The sequence below is a fragment of the Palaemon carinicauda genome, chromosome 1 (genome assembly GCF_036898095.1).
Source record: "Palaemon carinicauda isolate YSFRI2023 chromosome 1, ASM3689809v2, whole genome shotgun sequence".
In the NCBI taxonomy this organism is placed as follows: Eukaryota; Metazoa; Arthropoda; class Malacostraca; order Decapoda; family Palaemonidae; genus Palaemon; species Palaemon carinicauda.
The window spans coordinates 188,561,935-188,583,427 of NC_090725.1; the positions used below are offsets into that span (position 1 = coordinate 188,561,935).

General features: G+C 47.0%; 1 protein-coding gene across 3 annotated transcripts in view; it reads left to right on the forward strand.

The window, feature by feature from the left end:
* Positions 1-1,641: 1,641 nt before the first annotated feature.
* Positions 1,642-21,493, forward strand: part of BORCS6 (BLOC-1 related complex subunit 6) — a 230,074-nt gene continuing 210,222 nt past the window's right edge. For 2 of the 3 annotated variants that reach the window (XM_068386617.1, XM_068386625.1), the window contains exons 1-2: positions 1,764-2,117; positions 18,080-18,181. In XM_068386617.1, the coding sequence (XP_068242718.1) occupies positions 1,872-2,117; positions 18,080-18,181 (348 nt within the window). In that variant the 5' untranslated portion in view covers positions 1,764-1,871. Of the gene's footprint in view, positions 2,118-18,079; positions 18,182-21,493 lie in introns of all 3 variants that reach the window. The other variant, XM_068386632.1, reaches the window with a different exon arrangement.

Consider the following 21,493-nt stretch of genomic DNA (forward strand, 5'->3'; position numbering starts at 1 on the left):
CAGTGAAAAGTTTCTACAAAGGTAGTAAAGCATGTGCTAGGATAGGAAATGAAGTGAGTGATTGGTTTCCGGTGAGAGTGGGGCTGAGACAGGGATGTGTGATGTCGCCGTGGTTGTTTAAGTTGTATGTTGATGGAGTGGTGAGAGAGATGAATGCTCGAGTGCTTGGACGAGGATTAAAACTGGTAGACGAGAAGGACCATGAATGGGAGGTAAATCAGTTGTTGTTTGCGGATGATACTGTACTGGTTGCAGACACAGAAGAGAAGCTTGGTCGATTAGTGACAGAATTTGGAAGAGTGTGTGAGAGAAGGAAGTTGAGAGTTAATGTGGGTAAGAGTAAGGTTATGAGATGTACGAGAAGGGAAGGTGGTGCAAGGTTGAATGTCATGTTGAATGGAGAGTTACTTGAGGAGGTGGATCAGTTTAAGTACTTGGGGTCTGTTGTTGCAGCAAATGGTGGAGTGGAAGCAGATGTACGTCAGAGAGTGAATGAAGGTTGCAAAGTGTTGTTGGCAGTTAAGGGAGTAGTAAAAAATAGAGGGTTGGGCATGAATGTAAAGAGAGTTCTATATGAGAAAGTGATTGTACCAACTGTGATGTATGGATCGGAGTTGTGGGGAATGAAAGTGATGGAGAGACAGAAATTGAATGTGTTTAAGATGAAGTGTCTAAGGACTATGGCTGGTGTATCTAAAGTAGATAGGGTTAGGAACGAAGTGGTGAGAGTGAGAACGGGTGTAAGAAATGAGTTAGTAGCTAGAGTGGACATGAATGTGTTGAGGTGGTTTGGCCATGTTGAGAGAATGGAAAATGGCTGTCTGCTAAAGAAGGTGATAAATGCAAGAGTTGATGGGAGAAGTACAAGAGGAAGGCCAAGGCTTGGGTGGATGGATGGAGTGAAGGAAGCTCTGGGTGATAGGAGGATAGATGTGAGAGAGGCAAGAGAGCGTGCTAGAAATAGGAATGAATGGCGAGTGAATGTGATGCAGTTCTGGTAGGCCCTGCTGCTTCCTCCGATGCCTTAGATGACCGCGGAGTTAGCAGCAGTAGGGGATTCAGCATTATGAAGCTTCATCTGTGGTGGATAGTGTGGGAGGTTGGGCTGTGGCACCCTAGCAGTACCAGCTGAACTCGGTTGAGTCCCTTGTTAGGCTGAGAGGAACGTAGAGAGTAGAGGTCCCCTTTTTTGTTTTGTTTCATTTGTTGATGTCGGCTACCCCCCAAAATTGGGGGAAGTGCCTTGGTATATGTATGTATGATATAGGCATACTCTTTGCAGAGTATGCTATGGGCTTTCAAAATAGTAGGTTAATCTAACGGGATTTGCATATATCTCATTCTGCAAAATTAATGAGAACGTGACCCAATATTTAAATGATATTGAAGGCAGAAATTATTAATATTCATCTATATTTTATAAAAAAGAAGCAACTGAGGCAACTTGTTTAACTATCAATAAACCTTTTGAAATTGATATAGGCCTACATATGATTAAGTTCAACTTGAAATCGTTTAATTTGTGGTTCCATATATTGGGTTTGACGCTAATATCTATTAAAAATAAATACTCGATATTGTTTGCCATTCATCGGAGGTGCACGCGAATCCGTACCTCAAATACTCCGGATTGAAACATTTCATGATTATCGTATTTAGGAGATTAAACTATAAAAAAATTACTGATTATTTTCTACAAAGTTTGGTTTTGTACAAGATGCAATTAGAAAATGACAATAGAAATAAGGAGCTATATACTCAACACTGGGGGCCATTTCATCTCTTATGGTACTTATCGTCTTTGGTGGAATGTCACTCTATGTCTATTGGCAGAAGTAAACAAACCGATAACATATCATTCCGAAGTAAGAATGACTGACGAGAAGAAAAGGTCAACTAATCCGTTTCTGTACACTGATGGGAGTTTAGTTGAAGAGGAGGTACTGCAGGCAGAAGTTAATAGTGAAGGTGTCCGTAGTGTTAATAAGAAAGTAGGAGGAATGGAAGTTAATAATGGTGTAGGTTTAGACCCTGATCAAACTCCTCAAGCTGAATTATCTGCCAGACAAGTGTGGGGCCGGGCAGGTGTAATATCAATGGATTTAGATGACGAAAAGGTAACTATGATGTGACATGATGAAGCCTCACTATCACTTATATTGCTTCCCTTAGGTGTTAAGACTAATCTGGATACAGTCGAAGTTGGTAGCTCGGGGGAGGGTGTTGCATTAAGGATTTTGCTAATATTTTACCATTATGACATTTAGTCTTTTGTGGAAGGGATAACCATTAAAGTTATAATTTAAGGCAAATTTTTACATAAATTGGGGTGTGTGTATGATGACGGACATGCCCCACAACTCCCCTATTTTCAACCCTATTGCTAAGAATGCAGCTGTCTAAGGGTGTTGCAGGGTCGTGTTAGCCCCCGTTCTTTAAGTAGGTAAGGACACAACTTGTAGGTTAGGTTAGGTGGTGTTTTATACACAAAGGAGGTCCTGTCTGTCATTATACAAAGGCTCCAATATATTATTTGTGAATATGAAGTATTACCCTAAAATTAATTTTATTGTATTTTTTATGAATTTGAGATTCATTTCCATTGAAAATGCACGATTAACCCAGTACAGCTGTCGGTATTATTATACTGTATTATAGGGTAATGTAACCTAGGGAAATAACTTCTTTTTTCTATAGGAAAAGGTCTGTTCTCTTCGAAAATGACACTCGTTCCTGTCGGTAATTAATAGTTCCAGAATTATATATGTATCTATATCCACCGATAATGGGGGACTCTCAGCGGGAACTCGGGGTTTTCGGTGGGGAAAACATATTGGGGAAACTGTATATAATGGTAAAACAAGCCTTTTCTTCTCTATACTTTACCTTCTTGGGTGAAAAAATACGCTAATTATCTATATCCTATACTAACGGTATATTTTTCATTTATTTATTGACATTCTACGGGACGGTTGTCGTCGGTCCCATTCATTCATTTGTACATAGCAGTTTTCGACCTATGCCAAAAAAATAGTAAAACTAACACATTAAAATTAAAGAAATTAATGACTTACTTTTATGACTGGGACGACGAACCTTGTGGGTCACCGGGGTTTTGTGACTGTGACGTTTTAACTTATATGCACTTCGGACACTAAACGTTGGGTTATTATATTATGAGATTTAAAAAAATTACCAACATTGGATGGTGTATCAAAGAATTCACCATGAAGTTTCTATATCTTCCATCGTAAAATACGCAAAAATACCTCCAGCAGTCCCGTCCAACCAAGACCACAACGACGAAAACAGCAGCAAAGACAGTGGTGTCTAATAAACCCTTTGGCACTAAGTCCTCCAGCGGAGGGAAAAATCCTAGAGGGAGCAGCCAAGGCCGCAAACGCTAGGATCGGCACTCCCCCTGCTTCTCCACCAGTGGGGGGATGCCTTCAAAGCTGCTCGGACAGGTGGAAGCAACTCGGGGCCGATCTCTGGACAATCTCCGTGATTCGTCTGGGATATCGCATCCCGTTCATAACATCTCTCCCTCCCCTGACCAGGAATCCAGTGTCAATAGACTGCTTTGCCATGGGATCGGCAAGAGGATAGGCCCTTCAGGCATAAGTCCAGACCCTGTTGAAGACGGGCGCTCTTCAAGAGGTCCTCGACGAGTCCCCAGCCCTGAACAAGTTTGTCAAACAAACTCCGTTCAGCATGGAGACGGCAGACACGGTCAGACTAGTAGTAAGGCCTCAGGACTTCATGTGTACACTGGACCTAGAGGACGCGTACTTCCAGATCCCAGTCCATCCGTCTTCAAGGAAGTATTTAAGATTCAGCCTAGACAACAGAAAGTACCAGTTCAAGGTGCTCTGCTTCGGTCTTTCCACAGCACCCCAAGTTTTCACCAGAGTGTTTGCCCTAGTGTCATCTTGGGCATACAGGATTGGCATCCATCTCCTCCATTATCTGAACGACTGGCTAATCCTAGCAGACTCGGTGTCAACCCTTCTTCAACACCGAGACAAACTTCTGAGACTTTGCCAGGATCTGGGATCATGGTAAATCTCGAGAAGTCTTCCCTGCTTCCTACACAGAGACTGGTATACTTAGGCATGGTCATAGACACCAATCTCCACAAAGCCTTCCCATCAGACGACAGAATAACAAGGCTGAGAAAGGTCGCAAGACCCTTTCTCAGACGAGAAGAACTTCCAGCCCAAACATGGTTATGTCTCTTCGGTCACCTTTGGTCGCTGGCCTGTCTAGTTCCCAATGGTCGCCTCAGGATTAGATCCCTCCAGTGGCAACTCAAGTCCCGGTGGAATCAAACTCGCGATTCCCCTGACATTCAGATCCCCATGGGATCAGCGGAACTGACAGACCTCCAGTGGTGGGTGACAGACGAGAACCTACGAAAGGGAGTGGACCTTCTCGTCCTCCCCCAGATTTAATGCTGTTCTCAGACGCTTCAAAGAAAGGGTGGGGGCCCACGTGCTGCACCACACGACCTCAGGCCTCTGGTCAGAGTCAGAAAAGTACCTCCACATAAATCTCCTAAAGATGAAGGCCGTCTTTCTGGCCCTTCAACAGTTCCAACAGTTCCTGGCGGGTCACTCAGTGTTGGTGATGAGTGACAACACCACAGTAGTGGCTTACATCAGCAAGCAAGGAGCTACTTTTTCGCAGCATCTATCCCATTTGGCAGTAGAGATACTGAGATGGGCCGAAATCCACTCTATACCACTATTGGCGTGCTTCATTCCGGGCAAAAGGAATGTGCTCGCCAACAACCTGAGCAGAGCATCTCAGAGAGTGAGTACCGAGTGGTCTTTGGATCATCTAGTAGCCAACAAAGTCCTGACTTTGTGGTGTTCTCTGACTGTGGACCTGTTGGTAACGGCCCTGAACTTCAGGCTCCCGTTGTATTGTTCCCCAGTCCCAGACCCAAAGGCGCTCTGGCAAGATGCTTTCCAACAACGGTTTGACAACATCGACGTTTACGCCTTTTCCCCGTTCTGTCTGATGAGGGTACTCAACAAGACCAGAACATCGGTCAATCTTTCAATGACCCTCATAGCTCCGCTACGGCATCACGCAGAGTGGTTTCCGGACCTTCTGTAGCTCCTAACGGAGCCCCCAAGAAAACTCCCTCCACGACACAATATACTCAAACAACCCCATGCCACCATATTCCACAAAGCCGTAGCTTCGCTACGACTTCATGCCTGGAGACTATCCAGCATCTCCTCACTCAGAGAGGATTTTCGCAACAAGTTGCGACTAAGATAGCTGGATACCTGCGTAAGTCATCAGCAGTCTACCAGGCAAAGTGGAAAGTCTTCTGTGGTTGGTGTGGTGGAAGGGGTATCTCTCCACTCGATGCCACTATTCCAGCAATTGCAGAGTTCCTCGTGTATTTGCGTGAAGAAATGCTCCTGTCAGTCTTGGCAGTAAAAGGCTATCGCTCAGCCTTAAGCCTCACCTTCAGACTGAAAGGAATGGACATTTCTTCATCGCTAGAACTTTCCTTACTCATATGGAGTTATGAACTTACCTGTCCCAAGTCGAAGTGAGACCTCCCCCATGGAACGTGGTTCGAGTTCTCAGGTCTCTTAAGAGACCTCCCTATGAACCATTACGCCAGGCTTCAGATCGCCACCTAACTTTGAAGACGGTGTTCCTACTACAGTAGCTCTGGCGTCAGCCAAGCGAGTCAGTGAACTTCATGGTCTCTCGTATGACATCGCCCATTGAAGGGGATGGGGGGAGGTAACGTTCAGATTCGTCCCTGAGTTTGTTGCTAAGACTCAGAACCCGGGAGTAGCAGAACCATGAGGAATGTGCTCGCCAACAATCTGTGCACAGCATCTCAGATAAGGTGTACTGAATGGTCTTTGGATCACATTGTAGCCGACGAAGTCCTGACTTTACGGGGTTCTCCAACTATGGATCTTTTCGCAACACCCCTGAACCTCAGCCTTCTGCTGCTCCCCAATCCTAGACCCCAAGGCTCTCTGGCAAGAAGCATGCCTACAACGCTGGGTACAACATTGACGTTTTAAACATAAGACTTACCCGGTAGTTATATATATAGCTTACGTCCCTGACGTCACGGCAGAAAATTCAAAACTCGCGGCAATCGGCGATTGGATAGCCAGGTGTACCACCTGTGCACCCCTAGCGAGATACCTGGAACTATTCCATGATTCCTCATATCTTCCCTGCCGTCGCTAGCAGCGATATCGTTGGATATTCTACTCGACAGTTACTGATTTTTTGCTGAATTACTTTGGTGATGTACAATACTTTGGTTTTGACTCACGCTTGTTTGATTTTGCTTTTGGATATTCTTGGATTACGTTTGGATTTCGATTTGTTCCGTAACTGAATACAAACCATGCTATTTACATGGGGTAATTACTTCGGCGCAGCCGATGACGAGCCATAAAGTTTTAACGAGGGTTTCCTACCCCACCGCTAGTTAGCGGGGGGTAGGGAGGGGTAGCTAGCTACCCCTCCCCCCTCACACACACCGGCAGTTATCTCACTTTACTTTTGGCTCGGAGAGACGACAGACCTGTCAGCACTCTCCTCTTTGTTGACTGCCATAATTTGGTCGGCCGTGGAAATAGATCCTCCCTCCTTATGCCCTCAGTGTAGGGACCAACGGTGTGATAGTTCTAATTTGTGCATTGAGTGTAGGGAGTGGTCTACCTCCCAGTGGGAGAGGTTTGCCCGGCGACGTAAGAAGAAGGCTAAAAGGGATCTTTTTCCTTCCGAGGTTTCTGGGAAGAGAGAAAATCCAGTCTTCTTCTTCCGCCGCCCATTCCTCCTCCGAAGCTCCCGCTCGGGCGGCCTCTTCTGAGAGGCCGGCGAGTGGTAGCGTAGACCGTAATGTTGTTGATGTCATTAACCGATCCCGTAGTGAGGGAGAGGTCATTGCCTCCCATAGCGAGGCTGCTGCCCCTCCCCCCTCGGAGGAAGTATTTGTTTCTAACAATGATCTTTTTCAGCTTTGGGCTTCCTTGGGGCTACAGGGTTCGCCCTCCAAGGAAGCCCTGTTTGAGATGATCAAACGGGGTGCAGCTGCCGAACAATCGTCAACTTCAGCGGAGATAGATCCTCTGTCTGTGGTTGACGTTGTTGTGTCGGAAACATCCCGTGGGTCTGGCCAAACTCCCGTTCCTGTGGCTGCGGTAGCAGAAGGCTCTGTCTCCCCCTCCGAACATACTCCGAGGGAGGAGCTTAGTCCCACGGTCTCTCCTTCCGTTGAGACTCCCTCTCGGGGGAGTTCTCTGGTAGAGACGCCTCTTCGGAGGCCCATTGATGGTCAGCCTGCTGATCCCACGGCCCCTCGTGGGCGTATAAGGCGGAAGGCTCGTCCTCCCCTTCGCCGTAGAGGCCTTCCTTCCCCCTTTAAAGGGGTTGGGAGGCGCCTCTTCGGCTCGTCGTCACCACAGTCCTCTGCGGAGGAGACGACTCGCCGTTCTCCTGACCTGCCTGCTACCAACCTTGACCTCTCCAGGGATCGTTCGCAATCCCCGTCGGAGGATGGTCGTCCTTCGGGACAATGTGAGCTGTCGCCCTAACCACCGACATCTAAAGCTGCTGACGCGCTTTACGCGCCGGAGACTGCCACTGCGCAGTCTCCTGACCCTTCGGGGTCTCAGGGACTTGAGCGCGAAACTGCGCCTCTCGCCCCTAAGTGTAAGGCTCCGCCTGCACTCCCTGCTGCTGTTGTTCCTGACGTTCCTGACAAAGCGCCTCGGCGCTCACCCTTAGGCGTTCGCGCCACTGTTCCTGTTGCTCGCCAGGGTTCCCCTGCGCGCCCGCGCCCATCGGCGCCCCGTCGCCCTCCAGCAGTTCCTGAAGTAGAGCGCAAGCGCCCAACTGCGCAAACGCGCCCTGTTCCTGTTATAGTGCCGCCGCGCTCGCCTGCGCACTCGCGGCCAGTTCCTGATATGGCGCCTATGCGTCCACCGGTGCTCCAGCGCCCACGCGCCCTCCGGCACCTCGCCTGCCCCCTGTTCCTGTTTCATCGCGCGCAATGGCACAGGCGCCCACAGGTTCTTACGGACTCGTCGCGCCCTGCGGGGGATAGACGCGATACGCGTCCCTGCGCGATTCCAGCTCCAGCGCTCACGCGCACCCCAACGCGCCCACGTGTCGCTTTGGACCCATCGCACCCACCTAAGGAGGTTTGCGATACAAGGGAGGCTCGCGATACGAGAGAGGTTCGCGATGCGCGCCCGCGCGCAGTTCCTGTTCCAGCACCAACGCGACCACGCGTCGCGGCGACTCAGCTCGTCGCCCCAGAGGTTGCCAAGCCAGCGCACGGGCGCTCACGGCCGCCTCTGGAACCGCGCAAATCTACTTCAGATACGATCGCGCCCGACGCGCCCAAATCGCACCCAAATCATGCCCTGTTCCTGCTACACGTCCCGTGCCTGTCTTTAATACAGCGGTGGTGGCGCAACTAACTCTAGAGCCCCCTCACGCGGCTCGCACCACGCGACCTCCAAAGCAGCGAACCCCGGTGCGACCTGTTCCTGAAGCACGCTCTGCGCGCCCACGATCGCCAGCGCAACTAGCGCTTACACAGGCGAGTAAACCGGTCCAACCAGACCATCACCAAACCTCTCGTTCCCAGGTCGCTTGCGACCCTGCTATCGCGCCCTTGGCCAGTCCTACTGGACATGCGCTCGGGTGCTCCTGTTATCTCCCCGGACGTCATGGCCCCTATGGGTCCTGCGGAACGGACGGACCTTCAATGGTGGGTGACAGACGAGAACCTACGAAAGGGAGTGGATCTTCTCGTCCTCCCCCCGGATTTGATGCTGTTCTCGGACGCCTCAAAGAAAGGGTGGGGGGCCCACGTTCTGAACCACAGGACCTCAGGCCTGTGGTCAGAATCAGAAAAGTGCCTCCATATAAATCTGCTGGAAATGAAGGCCATATTCCTGGCCCTTCAACAGTTCCAACAATGCCTGGCGGGTCACTATGTGGTGGTGATGAGCGACAACACCACAGTAGTGGCTTACATCAACAAGCAGGGAGGTACCTTTTCGGAGCAGCTATCCCATCTTGCAGTAGAGATACTGAGATGGACCGAAGACCACTCGATTCCACTATTGGCTCGCTTCATTCCAGGCAAGAGGAATGTGCTCGCCGACAGTCTGAGCAGGGCGTCTCAGATAGTGAGTACCGAGTGGTCTTTGGATCGTCTAGTAGCCAACAAAGTCCTGACTTTGTGGGGTTCCTCGACTGTGGATCTGTTCGCTACATCGTTGAACTTCAAGCTCCCGCTGTACTGCTCCCCAGTCCCGGACCCCAAGGCACTCTGGCAAGATGACTTCCAACAACGGTGGGACAACATCGACGTTTACACCTTTCCCCCGTTCTGTCTGATGAGGAGGGTACTCAACAAGACCAGAATATCGGTCAATCTCTCAATGACACTTATAGCTCCGCTATGGCATCATGCGGAATGGTTTCCTGACCTTCTGCAACTCCTAACGGAACTCCCGAGAGAACTCCCTCCATGACACAAGCTACTCAAACAACCACACGCCAACATCTTTCACAAGGCCGTAGCTTCGCTTCGGCTTCACGCCTGGAGACTATCCAGCATCTCCTCGCAGAGAGAGGATTTTCGCAGCAAGTTGCGAAAAGGATGTCTGGACACCTGCGAAAGTAATCTGCAGGGGTCTACCAAGCAAAGTGGAGAGTTTTCTGTGGTTGGTGTCGTGGAAGGGGTATCTCTCCACTCGATGCCACTATTCCAGCAATAGCGGAGTTCTTTGTGTATTTGCGAGAAGAAATGCGCCTTTCAGTCTCGGCAGTGAAAGGCTATCGCTCAGCCTTAAGTCTAGCCTTCAGGCTCAAAGGAGTGGACATTTCTTCTTCGCTAGAACTTTCCTTACTCATACGAAGTTATGAACTTACCTGCCCTCAGTCGGAAGTGAGACCTCCTCCATGGAACGTGGTTCGAGTTCTCAGGTCTCTTAAGAGACCTTCCTTCGAACCATTACGCCAGGCTTCAGATCGCCACCTGACTTGGAAGACGGTGTTCCTACTTGCTTTGGCTTCGGCCAAGCGAGTTGGTGAACTTGATGGTCTCTCGTATGACATCGCCCATTCAAGGGGATGGGGGAGGTAACGTTGAGATTCGTCCCTGAGTTTGTTGCTCTAAGACTCAGAATCCGGGAGTGCCGGACCCTCGGTTTGACTCTTTCTGGATTTTGAGTCTTCGTTCTGTAACAGATGACCCAGACCATCTCCTACTGTGCCCAGTAAGGAGTCTGAGGCTCTATCTTAAGAGAACAGCTGCAGTTCGTCCTCACGTGCAAGCATTGTTTGTAAGCACTGGGAGGACAAATAGGAGGGTTACCAAGAATACTATCTCGGCTTGGATTCGTAGGGTAATTCATCTGTCCCTGAATCCCGACCCTCCTCCGTCACGTCGCCCTAGAGCGCATGATGTCAGGGGCATAGCTACGACGTCCCTGGCCTTCAAAAAGAACTACTCAGTGACACTGGTTCTACAAGCAGGGGTGTGGAAGCGTCAGACGACCTTCGCAGCCCACTATCTGTAAGACGTGACCCACAGGAGGCTCGATACGTTCTGTATCAGCCCTGTGGTGGCTGCACAACAGCTGGTTTAAACCTCAGGCTCCTTAATGGACAAGTAGCAGAAGGTTGAGGGCATTGTTACCCGGTTTTAGTTTGCATGAATGAAAAGGTATTTTTCAATATTAATCTTACCCGATGATCATGTAGCTGTCAACTCTGTTGCCCGACAGAAATCTACGGTCGGGATACACCAGCGATCGCTATACAGGTGGGGGTGTACACAACAGCGCCATCTGTGAGCAGGTACTCAAGTACTTCTTGTCAACAAGAACTCAATTTTTCCTCTGTCGTGCCTCCGGCTAGACCTACTTGGATACGCTGTTGATTCTGGAGTTATTGTTCACGATTTGGTGATGTATTTGCTCTAGAGTTTAGCCTTCGCTATTCAGGAAGCTTTATCATTAGCTTAGCAAGCTTTTGGAATTAATTTGATTTAATTATGGTGACGAAGAGAGTATGGACTCTCTTTCACTTTTAAATGGCCGACCCTTCCCTTAGACGGAAGTGTTGGTGTCGAAGAGAGTATAGACTCTCTTTCATTTTTTATTTTATATCTCTCCGCCATTTATAGGCCTCTTCGATTAACTTTCCTTTTATTATAAACTTATAAAAATTATTTTTTTTATGTTTGTTTATACGCGACCTTTCCTAATAGTAGGCGGTCCTTACTTGGAACCGAAGTTAATTAACATTGAGCTCGTCATATCGTTTTTCCTGTTAAGAATTTATGCTATTTTAATTTTAATGTTTTTGAAAGAATTTCTTTGATAAGTCTCGTACTGTTTTCAAAGTTGAACTAACGTTTTGTTTAGTCTCCGCAGTTGTTGACGTTCAGAACGTTCAACTTGCGCTCTATCGTTACGATAGAGAGAGAGTATTTCACGGTTTCACGTTGCAGTAAGAGTAAACCGATTCTAGCGTTTCGTTCATTCTTTCTTAGCTTAAATGGTTTTAATTCTATAAAGGAACTTTTTATTTGGGAAACCTTTCAGTTTTTTTCCTTTAACAAATAATATGTTTTAACGATATATATAATTGGGCTCATCTCTCAGGTTCTAAGTCAAGAGAGAGAGAGAGAGAGATAGAGACGGAGGGAGAGAGAGGAGGATAAACGTTTCGTTCAAGCGGGTAATGTTGTTCTCGTTTTTTTGCTCTTCTCCCTAGTCGATATAGGGGAAGAAGGTAAAACGTTTCTAGAGTTTTATTCTTGTTCCCAGGCTTTATGCGGTGAGAGATTTTAAACGTAGTTTATTTGATCTAGTGTTTAGTCTCTTTTCCAGCCACTGAATTCTTTATCTTTCATTATGTTTTTCTGTTACATTGTAATACTGTTTTCGCAATTACTACCTTTTAATGAAGGATAGGATTGCGTGTTTCAGGTACAAACCACTTAAGTTTCGAGTTCAGTGAAATAAGTGCAAACAGAAAATCAAAAGTGATAAAGTGATATGCGCAAAGTGTTACAGTGTTGCGTTCGAGGGTTCGTCTGTTCGTGCCAGTTGTTCACCTAGTCCGATACCTCTTACAAGCTCCCAAGCCCAGGGGAGAAGTAATGTCGAAGGACTTATGGGTTCCTCAGGCCTTGATCGACGAACAGACGTTTCCCTCTGTGGTTTCGGGTGTATCTACACACGTTGCCGACGTGATCACCCCACCCACACAAAGACGAGAGAGCCCATTTATTCCTCGTCTGCGGAAGAGGTTTCTCGCAGAAACCATGGACCAAATCTTGCAGCTTTTAAGTGCAAGTCGGTCCCTTCCGCGCAAGTCCAACGGCCTAGGTGTAGCCACTGGGTCAGTTCGGACTCGCTGCAGTACGACAACTGCACACCTCTTAAGAGAGGCTAGGTGGTACCGCAACAGGCAGTAACTCCGTCTGTTGCCGCACCAGCTGTTTTAGACCCTCAGTCATAACGGACAGTAGCTCCGTTTGTTGTTGTCTTTCATAGACCCTAGTGGTCCATGCTGCAGACTATACAGTCTCAGCTTGCTCCTTCATGCAGGAGTATCATGCTGGAAGGTTGACAATGCAGCCTGTTAACCTACAACCCGCCGAGGTTGTGCGCTCAGCAGATACTGCGGCTGCCTGCTCCCACCCTCCACCTGTGAGAGCTCCACCACCGATGCGCAGTCCACCCTGCCAGACGCATGTTCTTGCTGCACCATCTGCTAACATGCGTGAGCTACCGCATCAGCAGTGGGAAGGTTCTGTAGAGCTGCCGGGTTCCAGCACTATGCGGCTTTCTCCGCAGCCCATGCAGCATGCTCTGCATACCTTACAGCATGCTCTGCATACCTTACAGCATGCTCTGCATACCTTACAGCATGCTCTGCTTACCTTACAGCATGCTCTGCATTCCTTACAGCATGCTCTGCATACCTTACAGCATGCTCTGCATACCTTACAGCATGCTCTGCATACCTTACAGCATGCTCTGCATACCATACCGCATGCTCCTCAACCCACCGCAGCCCCTCCCACGCAGCAGCACTCTGCTTTTGTTGTTGCCAGCTCCCACACTCCGACTGCGGAGAAGGTTGACGATGCACCCGTGGGCCTACACCTCCCACGGTTGTGCGCCCGGCATGGCTTCCTGCTCTCACACTCTTGTTGTGAGAGCTCCTCCACCCATGCACAGTCAACCCTGCCAGATGTATGATGACTCCCACACACAGAGCACTCCGTTGCCGTGCGGGAGCTACCACAAGCTGCCGTGTTTTGACACGGTGTGTCAGCCTCCGCAACAAACTGTGGTTACCGCCACTCGCCAGCAGCAAACTAGTCAGGCAGGAGTTGAGGCTTCCCCACACAACTTTGGTTGTTGCCAACTCACAAACTGTCATGCAGTTACATGACGTTGCCTTCTGGTCTGCTACTTATACACCAGTGCTGTATGTCCTCACGCTCCTGTTGTGGTTGACAGTTCAGTTTTTGACAGTTCACAGACTGTCAAGCAGTTTCATAACGTTGCCTTCTGGTCTGCTGCTTTTGCACCAGTGAAACCCTCACTGAGAGAACTTAGCTTTTCTCGGATATGGTTCCTGTAGATGAGAAAGTGCTGTTCTCCCTCCTTCTGATATTCCCTTGAGGACTCTGTCATTTGGAGAGGAGCCTTTAGCTGCTTAGCCTCCTATGGACTTTTATTTAAGCATAACATGCTTCCAGGGAGGGTTAATGGTTCCGCTTCAGTTGCTAACCCCGTCTGTTGCCACACCTGCTCCCATAGACCTTGAGCTTTGTTGCAAGACATGCAGTCCAAGCTTAGTCCTTGATAGAGGATTTTTTTTTACGGAGTCAGTGTGTCACTGGGAAGACGTTCAACAACCAGCAGAGGTGACTTGTTGTGACGCAGTGCGGCAACCTCAGCAACCCGATAAGGAGTTGTCTGTACTACCCAGACAGTCTAGACAGTTTCGGGTTGTTGCTGTACTTCCTCGCTTCCCCATGGTTGACAGTTCACAGACTGTGCAGCAGTACCATGATCTTGTGTCCGGCTCCGTCAGACGACTGGCTTTTAAGAGCTCCCACAAGTCGTCGCTGTCTGGAGAATCTCAGATGGACTATGGATCTGACCAAGGAACTGGGCCTCCTGGTCAATTTAGAGAAGTCCCAGTTCGTCCCATCCCAGACCATTGTCTACCTGGGTATGGAGATTCAGAGTCGAGCTTTTCGGGCTTTTCCGTCGGCCCCAAGGATCAACCAAGCCCTAGAATGCATCCAGAGCATGCTGAGAAGGAACCGATGCTCAGTCAGGCAGTGGATGAGTCTAACAGGGACACTTTCATCGCTGGCCCTGTTCATCGAGTTAGGGAGACTCCACCTCCGCCCCCTTCAGTATCATCTAGATGCTCACTGGATAAAGGACATGACGCTAGAGACGGTCTCAGTTCCTGTTTCTGAAGAGATGAGGTCTACTCTAACGTGGTGGAAGAACAGCTTTCTTCTCAAGGAAGGTCTACCTTTGGCTGTTCAGAACCCCGACCGCCGTCTCTTCTCGGACGCATCAGACACGGGCTGGGGTGCGACATTGGACGGACAGGAATGCTCGGGAACATGGAATCAGGAGCAAAGGACACTTCACATCAATTGCAAGGAGTTGTTGGCGGTTCATCTGGCCTTGATAAACTTCAAGTCCCTCCAGCTAAACAAGGTGGTGGAGGTGAACTCTGACAACACCACAGCCTTGGCTTACATCTCCAAGCAGGGAGGGACTCATTCGAGGAAGTTGTTCGAGATCGCAAGGGACCTCCTCATCTGGTCAAAAGATCGAAAGCTCACGCTGGTAACGAGGTTCATTCAGGGCGATATGAATGTCATGGCAGATCGCCTCAGCCGGAAGGGTCAGGTCATCCCCACAGAGTGGACCCTTCACAAGAATGTTTGCAGCAGACTTTGGGCCCTGTGGGGTCAGCCAACCATAGATCTGTTCGCTACCTCGATGACCTAGAGGCTCCCGTTGTATTGTTCTCCGATTCCAGACCCAGCAGCAGTTCACGTGGATGCTTTTCTGCTGGATTGGTCCCATCTCGACCTGTATGCATTCCCGCCGTTCAAGATTGTCAACAGGGTACTTCAGAAGTTCGCCTCTCACAAAGGGACACGGCTGACGTTGGTTGCTCCCCTCTGGCCCGCGAGAGAATGGTTCACAGAGGTACTGCAATGGCTGGTCGACATTCCCAGGACTCTTCCTCTAAGAGTGGACCTTCTACGTCAACCTCACGTAAAGAAGGTACACCCAAACCTCCACGCTCTTCGTCTGACTGCCTTCAGACTATCGAAAGACTCTCAAGAGCTAGAGGCTTTTCGAAGGAGGCAGCCAGAGCGATTGCCAGAGCAAGGAGGACATCCACTCTCAGAGTCTATCAGTCTAAATGGGAAGTCTTCCGAAGCTGGTGCAAGGCCAATGCAGTTTCCTCAACCAGTACCACTGTAACCCAGATTGCTGACTTCCTGTTACATCTAAGGAACGTAAGATCCCTTTCAGCTCCTACGATCAAGGGTTACAGAAGTATGTTGGCAGCGGTTTTCCGCCACAGAGGCTTGGATCTTTCCACCAACAAAGATCTACAGGACCTCCTTAGGTCTTTTGAGACCTCAAAGGAACGTCGGTTGTCCACTCCAGGCTGGAATCTAGACGTGGTCCTAAGGTTCCTTATGTCATCAAGATTTGAACCTCTCCAATCAGCCTCTTTTAAGGACCTCACATTAAAAACTCTTTTCCTCGTGTGCTTGGCAACAGTTAAAAGAGTAAGTGAGATCCACGCCTTCAGCAGGAACATAGTTTTCACATCTGAAACGGCTACATGTTCCTTGCAGCTCGGTTTTTTGCTAAAAACGAGCTTCCTTCACGTCCTTGGCCTAAGTCGTTCGAGATCCCAAGCCTGTCCAACTTGGTGGGGAACGAACTGGAGAGAGTACTTTGCCCAGTTAGAGCTCTTAGGTACTATCTAAAAAGGTCAAAACCTTTACGAGGACAATCAGAAGCCTTATGGTGTGCTATCAAGAAGCCTTCTCTTCCAATGTCTAAGAACTCAGTTTCTTACTACATCAGGCTTCTGATTAGGGAAGCACATTCTCATCTGAAGGAAGAAGACCTTGCTTTGCTGAAGGTAAGGACACATGAAGTGAGAGCTGTGGCTACTTCAGTGGCCTTCAAACAGAACCGTTCTCTGCAGAGTGTTATGGATGCAACCTATTGGAGAAGCAAGTCAGTGTTCGCATCATTCTATCTCAAAGATGTCCAGTCTCTTTACGAGAACTGCTACACCCTGGGACCATTCGTAGCAGCGAGTGCAGTAGTAGGTGAGGGCTCAGCCACTACATTCCCATAATCCCATAACCTTTTTAACCTTTCTCTTGAATACTTTTTATGGGTTGTACGGTCGGCTAAGAAGCCTTCCGCATCCTTGTTGATTTGGCGGGTGGTCAATTCTTTCTTGAGAAGCGCCGAGGTTAGAGGTTGTGATGAGGTCCTTTAGTATGGGTTGCAGCCCTTTATACTTCAGCACCTAAGAGTCGTTCAGCATCCTAAGAGGACCGCTACGCTCAGTAAGGAAGACGTACTTAATAAAGGCAGAGTAATGGTTCAAGTCGTCTTCCTTACCAGGTACTTATTTATTTTATGTTATTTTTGAATAACTAATAAAATGAAATACGGGATACTTAGCTTCTTTGTTAACATGTATGCTGGTCTCCACCCACCACCCTGGGTGTGAATCAGCTACATGATCATCGGGTAAGATTAATATTGAAAAATGTTATTTTCATTAGTAAAATAAATTTTTGAATATACTTACCCGATGATCATGAATTTAAGGACCCGCCCTTCCTCCCCATAGAGAACCAGTGGACCGAGGAGAAAATTGAGTTCTTGTTGACAAGAAGTACTTGAGTACCTGCTCACAGATGGCGCTGTTGTGTACACCCCCACCTGTATAGCGATCGCTGGCGTATCCCGACCGTAGATTTCTGTCGGGCAACAGAGTTGACAGCTACATGATCATCGGGTAAGTATATTCAAAAATTTATTTTACTAATGAAAATAACATATCTGGCCCTTATTCTTTTCTTCATCCTCCCCTCTCTTGGGGAAAGCAGCATCCTGGGTTCTCTGCACAGTTGACCTCAAACCATTTTAGGTAAACCATGTTCCCTTGTGTTCCTAGTATTACGCTAATACTGTCACGTCCCCATACCCTGACGAGGTGGTATTGGGAGAGTCCTAGCCTTAAGTTTCCATCTAAAGGACTTCATTTCAACCTCCTAGGACGAGTCACACTTCATTCCTTCACACACAGCTTATGTATGCTGCAGTCCTTGCAGAGCAAGGTGCTAGCGAGGTGCAGGGACTCCTTATTGTTGAGTGCCGACACACTCTGATACCGAGTCCCCGGGCAAAAAGCCAAAAGCCAGTAATGGCTGGGACTTACCACCCTACCTAAGGGTTGAGTCACCCATATTAAATAGCATGGTTTGTATTTCAGTTACGGAACAAATGACAAATTCGTAGGTAATTTTTATTTTTCCTAACTATACAAACCTTAGCTATTTAATCAAACTTGCCCGCCAGCCCTATCCCCCGTGAAGTCCTACCTCTAAGGAAAGTGAACTCAGCACAGGTGTGTGTGAGGGGGGTTAGCTAGCTACCCCTCCCTACCCCCCGCTAACTAGCGGTGGGGTAGTAAACCCTCGTTAAAATTCTAATGGTTCATCATTTCAGCTACTCCAAAAGTAATTACCCATATTAAATAGCTAAGGTTTGTATAGTTAGGAAAAATACAATTTACCTACGAATTTGTCATTTTTATCATTTTTTTTTTTTTTAATCTAGCAATAGAAAGAGTAACCCCTCAAAAATAAAAGAAATTATGATAAGTGTGTAGGTATACCTCCTTAGATCACAGGACAGCTCTTTTGATGGGTGTATAATGTTTGTTTTTCCAGATGCAGACAATGACAGGATCTTACTCTGAAATCTTGGAGAGGCCACTTTTTGCAGAACGTATAACTGAAGAGCAAGAACCGGAAGATGAAGCAAAAGATGAGGTTAGCTAAAGTATTTAAAATACACAAACATTCCATATCAGTTTAGTTGTGAATATGCAAACTACAGATTGCATGATATACAGGGTACTTAGGAATGGAAATTGTATAGGTTGCATTATTAATTCACTATTGTTATTAGCTTGTGATATTATTTGTTCTGTTTTTTATGGCTGCAGAAACTTCCTTTATATAGATACCCCACTGTAGGATCAAATCTTTAAAACTCTTCAGTAATTGTAATTAGAATGTTCTATTTATCTGTGTACCATGGCTGCAATATAAAAAAACGGGCTCAGCCAAGTCCAGCTGGCACCGCTAGGGTGCCACAGCCCACACTTCCCTGCTCTCCACCACAAACAAAGCTTCACACGCTGACTCCCCCCCAAATTCCGCTTCCTCAGATGTCACCAAAGTGACCTGAGGTAGCAGCAGGGCCCATCAGAAATGTCTATTGAAAGGAAAGGAAATGGGAATTTTTGATAAATTTTATGGGTAAATGGCAATAAACAGAGCTGCTGGGGAAGAAGCATTATTAATATTAGAGGAGGTTCATAGAAATAACTGTACAAAAGAAACAAGGATAATAAGGAATAAGGAATGGAGTAAGGGAAGAAAGGGTCTAAGGAATAAATGTACACTGATGTGAACATTAAACCGAATTTTAATGATGAATTTTCCTATTTCTATACTGTACTCTCCTGATTTTCATATTGCTTTTTCTCCAGAAGCTGTTTAATCAAAATAGACCCATAAAATTTTTTAACATTTTAAAATTTTCCCATTTTCTTTCTCTTTAAGAAACAGTCTAGCAGTATGTGGTAAGAAGCCCAGAACAGACATTTCACTGTGTTTCTCCCTTCAGTTTTGAAGTCTAAATTATCCTTACCTCTTGGTACCCTGACACCCCAGATGCTGAAGCCTTGACGAGGATGGGGGTCTTAGGAATTAGCAGCTGGGCTCTAATGAACAGTGGGAACTGCTTTCCCACTGGACCTAGGTGCCTAATTGTTGATCCAACTAAATTAGTCAGCACTTTCTCTCCTTTCTTTTGATTACTTCTTTTATTCTCCCATCTCTTCCTCTTGGTCATGAACTTGTTGACAACTCTGGCTTGTATGACTTTGGTTTTGACAGCTTCTTTGGATTTGGCACATGGTGGGATGGATGGCATACCATCTCAGCCTGTACAAATTTAGATGGCATCACCCTCTGGCAGACTCCATTGGGTGCAGATCAAGTTTGTTAAGAGTGGGGCTCCACTGATCCGGTTTTAAGTCGCCTATATTTGCGGCTAATGGGTGACGCCTGGCATTGGAGTCATCGGTGTGAAGGGCTAACTACCCCCAATGACTAGTTTATGGCCACCTAAAGAGAGGCAGCCCCTCTCTAATAGAGGACTGGTCCCTGCTGAAGCCTCTTCTCGTGTTGGGCCACATGGATTAGGAGGACTGACATCCTCCGATAAGAGGTGGATAACCCGACTTGCTACTTCTTTAATGTTGATGACCTGGAAACTCTAAAGGACCATTCTACTAATGCTAAAAAACAAAGTAATTTGGGTGACATGGATAATTTTCAAATCCTTCATGTCACTCAGATTCCCATAGAAACCAATTATGATGTGCTGTATAAATCATTTCAGTGTTATGGTCACATCAGGGAAATGAGAATGAGGCTTGAAGGTGACAAGTGGGATTCATGGATATCATTTGATAACCATGATGAAGCATTCAATGCAATCAGTAATATGAATATTAAAATCCATAATTTCAACATCAAGGGTGCTCTTTGCGATTGGGTACCCAAGGATCTAGATGTATACAAACCGGCAGATTGGATAGGTAAAGGTATAGAGGTAGTTGAACCCTTCCAGAAAAAGCCAAAACCACCAGAGTGGCTTGTTGCTCAGTCAAAAGGGGTACTATACTGGAAATTATTTTAAGATATGTAAATTTCTTCAAAAGAAAGTAGGTCCCATCGCACCAGGAGATATATCTCGGTTTGGAAAGAACAGTTTCCTTATAAGTGCCAAATCAGAAACTCAATCTGTTATACTTTGCAATTTAAATACAGAGAATGATGACATAAAGCTGGATGTGAATCCCCATCTAAACTTCAGTTATGGAAGGGGAGTAGTTTTTAATAGAGATGTAGGAGTTTACAGAAGAGGAGATATTGGCCATGTTTGTGGAAAGTGCATAAAGTCCCTGGAACGTCAATGACTATCCTGACTTTCCAGAATGCTGATGTGCCTCTCCACTGATAGGAGCTGCCAGCAATACAAGTTGGAAGAGGTTGCTCTCAATAAACGGATTTTGAGCGAAGCGAAAAATCTATTTTTGGGTGAGATAGCCATGACGTCCTGATGGAAGGTTCCTTCAATAGCTTCCTAAGGGTATATTTGACTATAGTAGATATTCCTAGAGAATTAAACTAAAGGTTTCACAGAATTCTAACTTCTGGCGCGAGTACCCGTAAGGTTTCCCTTTAGGATATCGTATAATAACAGGGGACGTATGCTTGACACGCCACATAGCTATCTGCACCCCACATAGCGTTTACGCTTCGAGGGGGAGTGTGGCAAGTATGGGAGGAGCCGCTACTAAACTCTCCTCCTTCATTACTGTTACGGTACTCGGCGATGTCAACATCCGGCCGCCATCTTGGTTGACGTCACCGATAAGCGCCATTTCCTCATTCCTTCCGGCGTTTCTGTCAGCCTCCATGATACAATAAGAAAGGGAGGGGCCTGACAGGCCAGAATAGAGAATCAGGGTGGGTCCATCAGGACGTCATGGCTATCTCACCCAAAAATAGATTTTTCGCTTCGCTCAAAATCCGTTTTTTGGGCTCAAGCCATGATGTCCTGATGGAAGTGTACCAGAGAATTAGTGTATCGTGGATTTTTCCCATTTTAGTAGTGTCTTCGACTTCTAAACAATATTCCTTTGGTCTGATGACCTTAAAGACCGTGACATCTCCGTTACATGTCACTACCAATGGCATATACTATGACATGGCTTCCTGTCCCCCTGGCAGGGAAGTCCTATTTGGACGAAAGGAACATCTTGATGTAACCTGATAAAGAAGACTCACCCGTAGACGAAGATCTTGCGGTCTCGCAGACAGATCAGGAAAGTTAAGTAATTGTGTTGGAACAAATATTTCACTTTTCTTTAGGTGAGTATACATCAGATAGGAGCAATATCATAACATGGATTATAATAATGATCAAAATTAGGGGTAATAAAACTCTCTAACAGTAATTTATTTCATATAGTAGGGCAAAATAAGATGCATATGGTAGCGAAA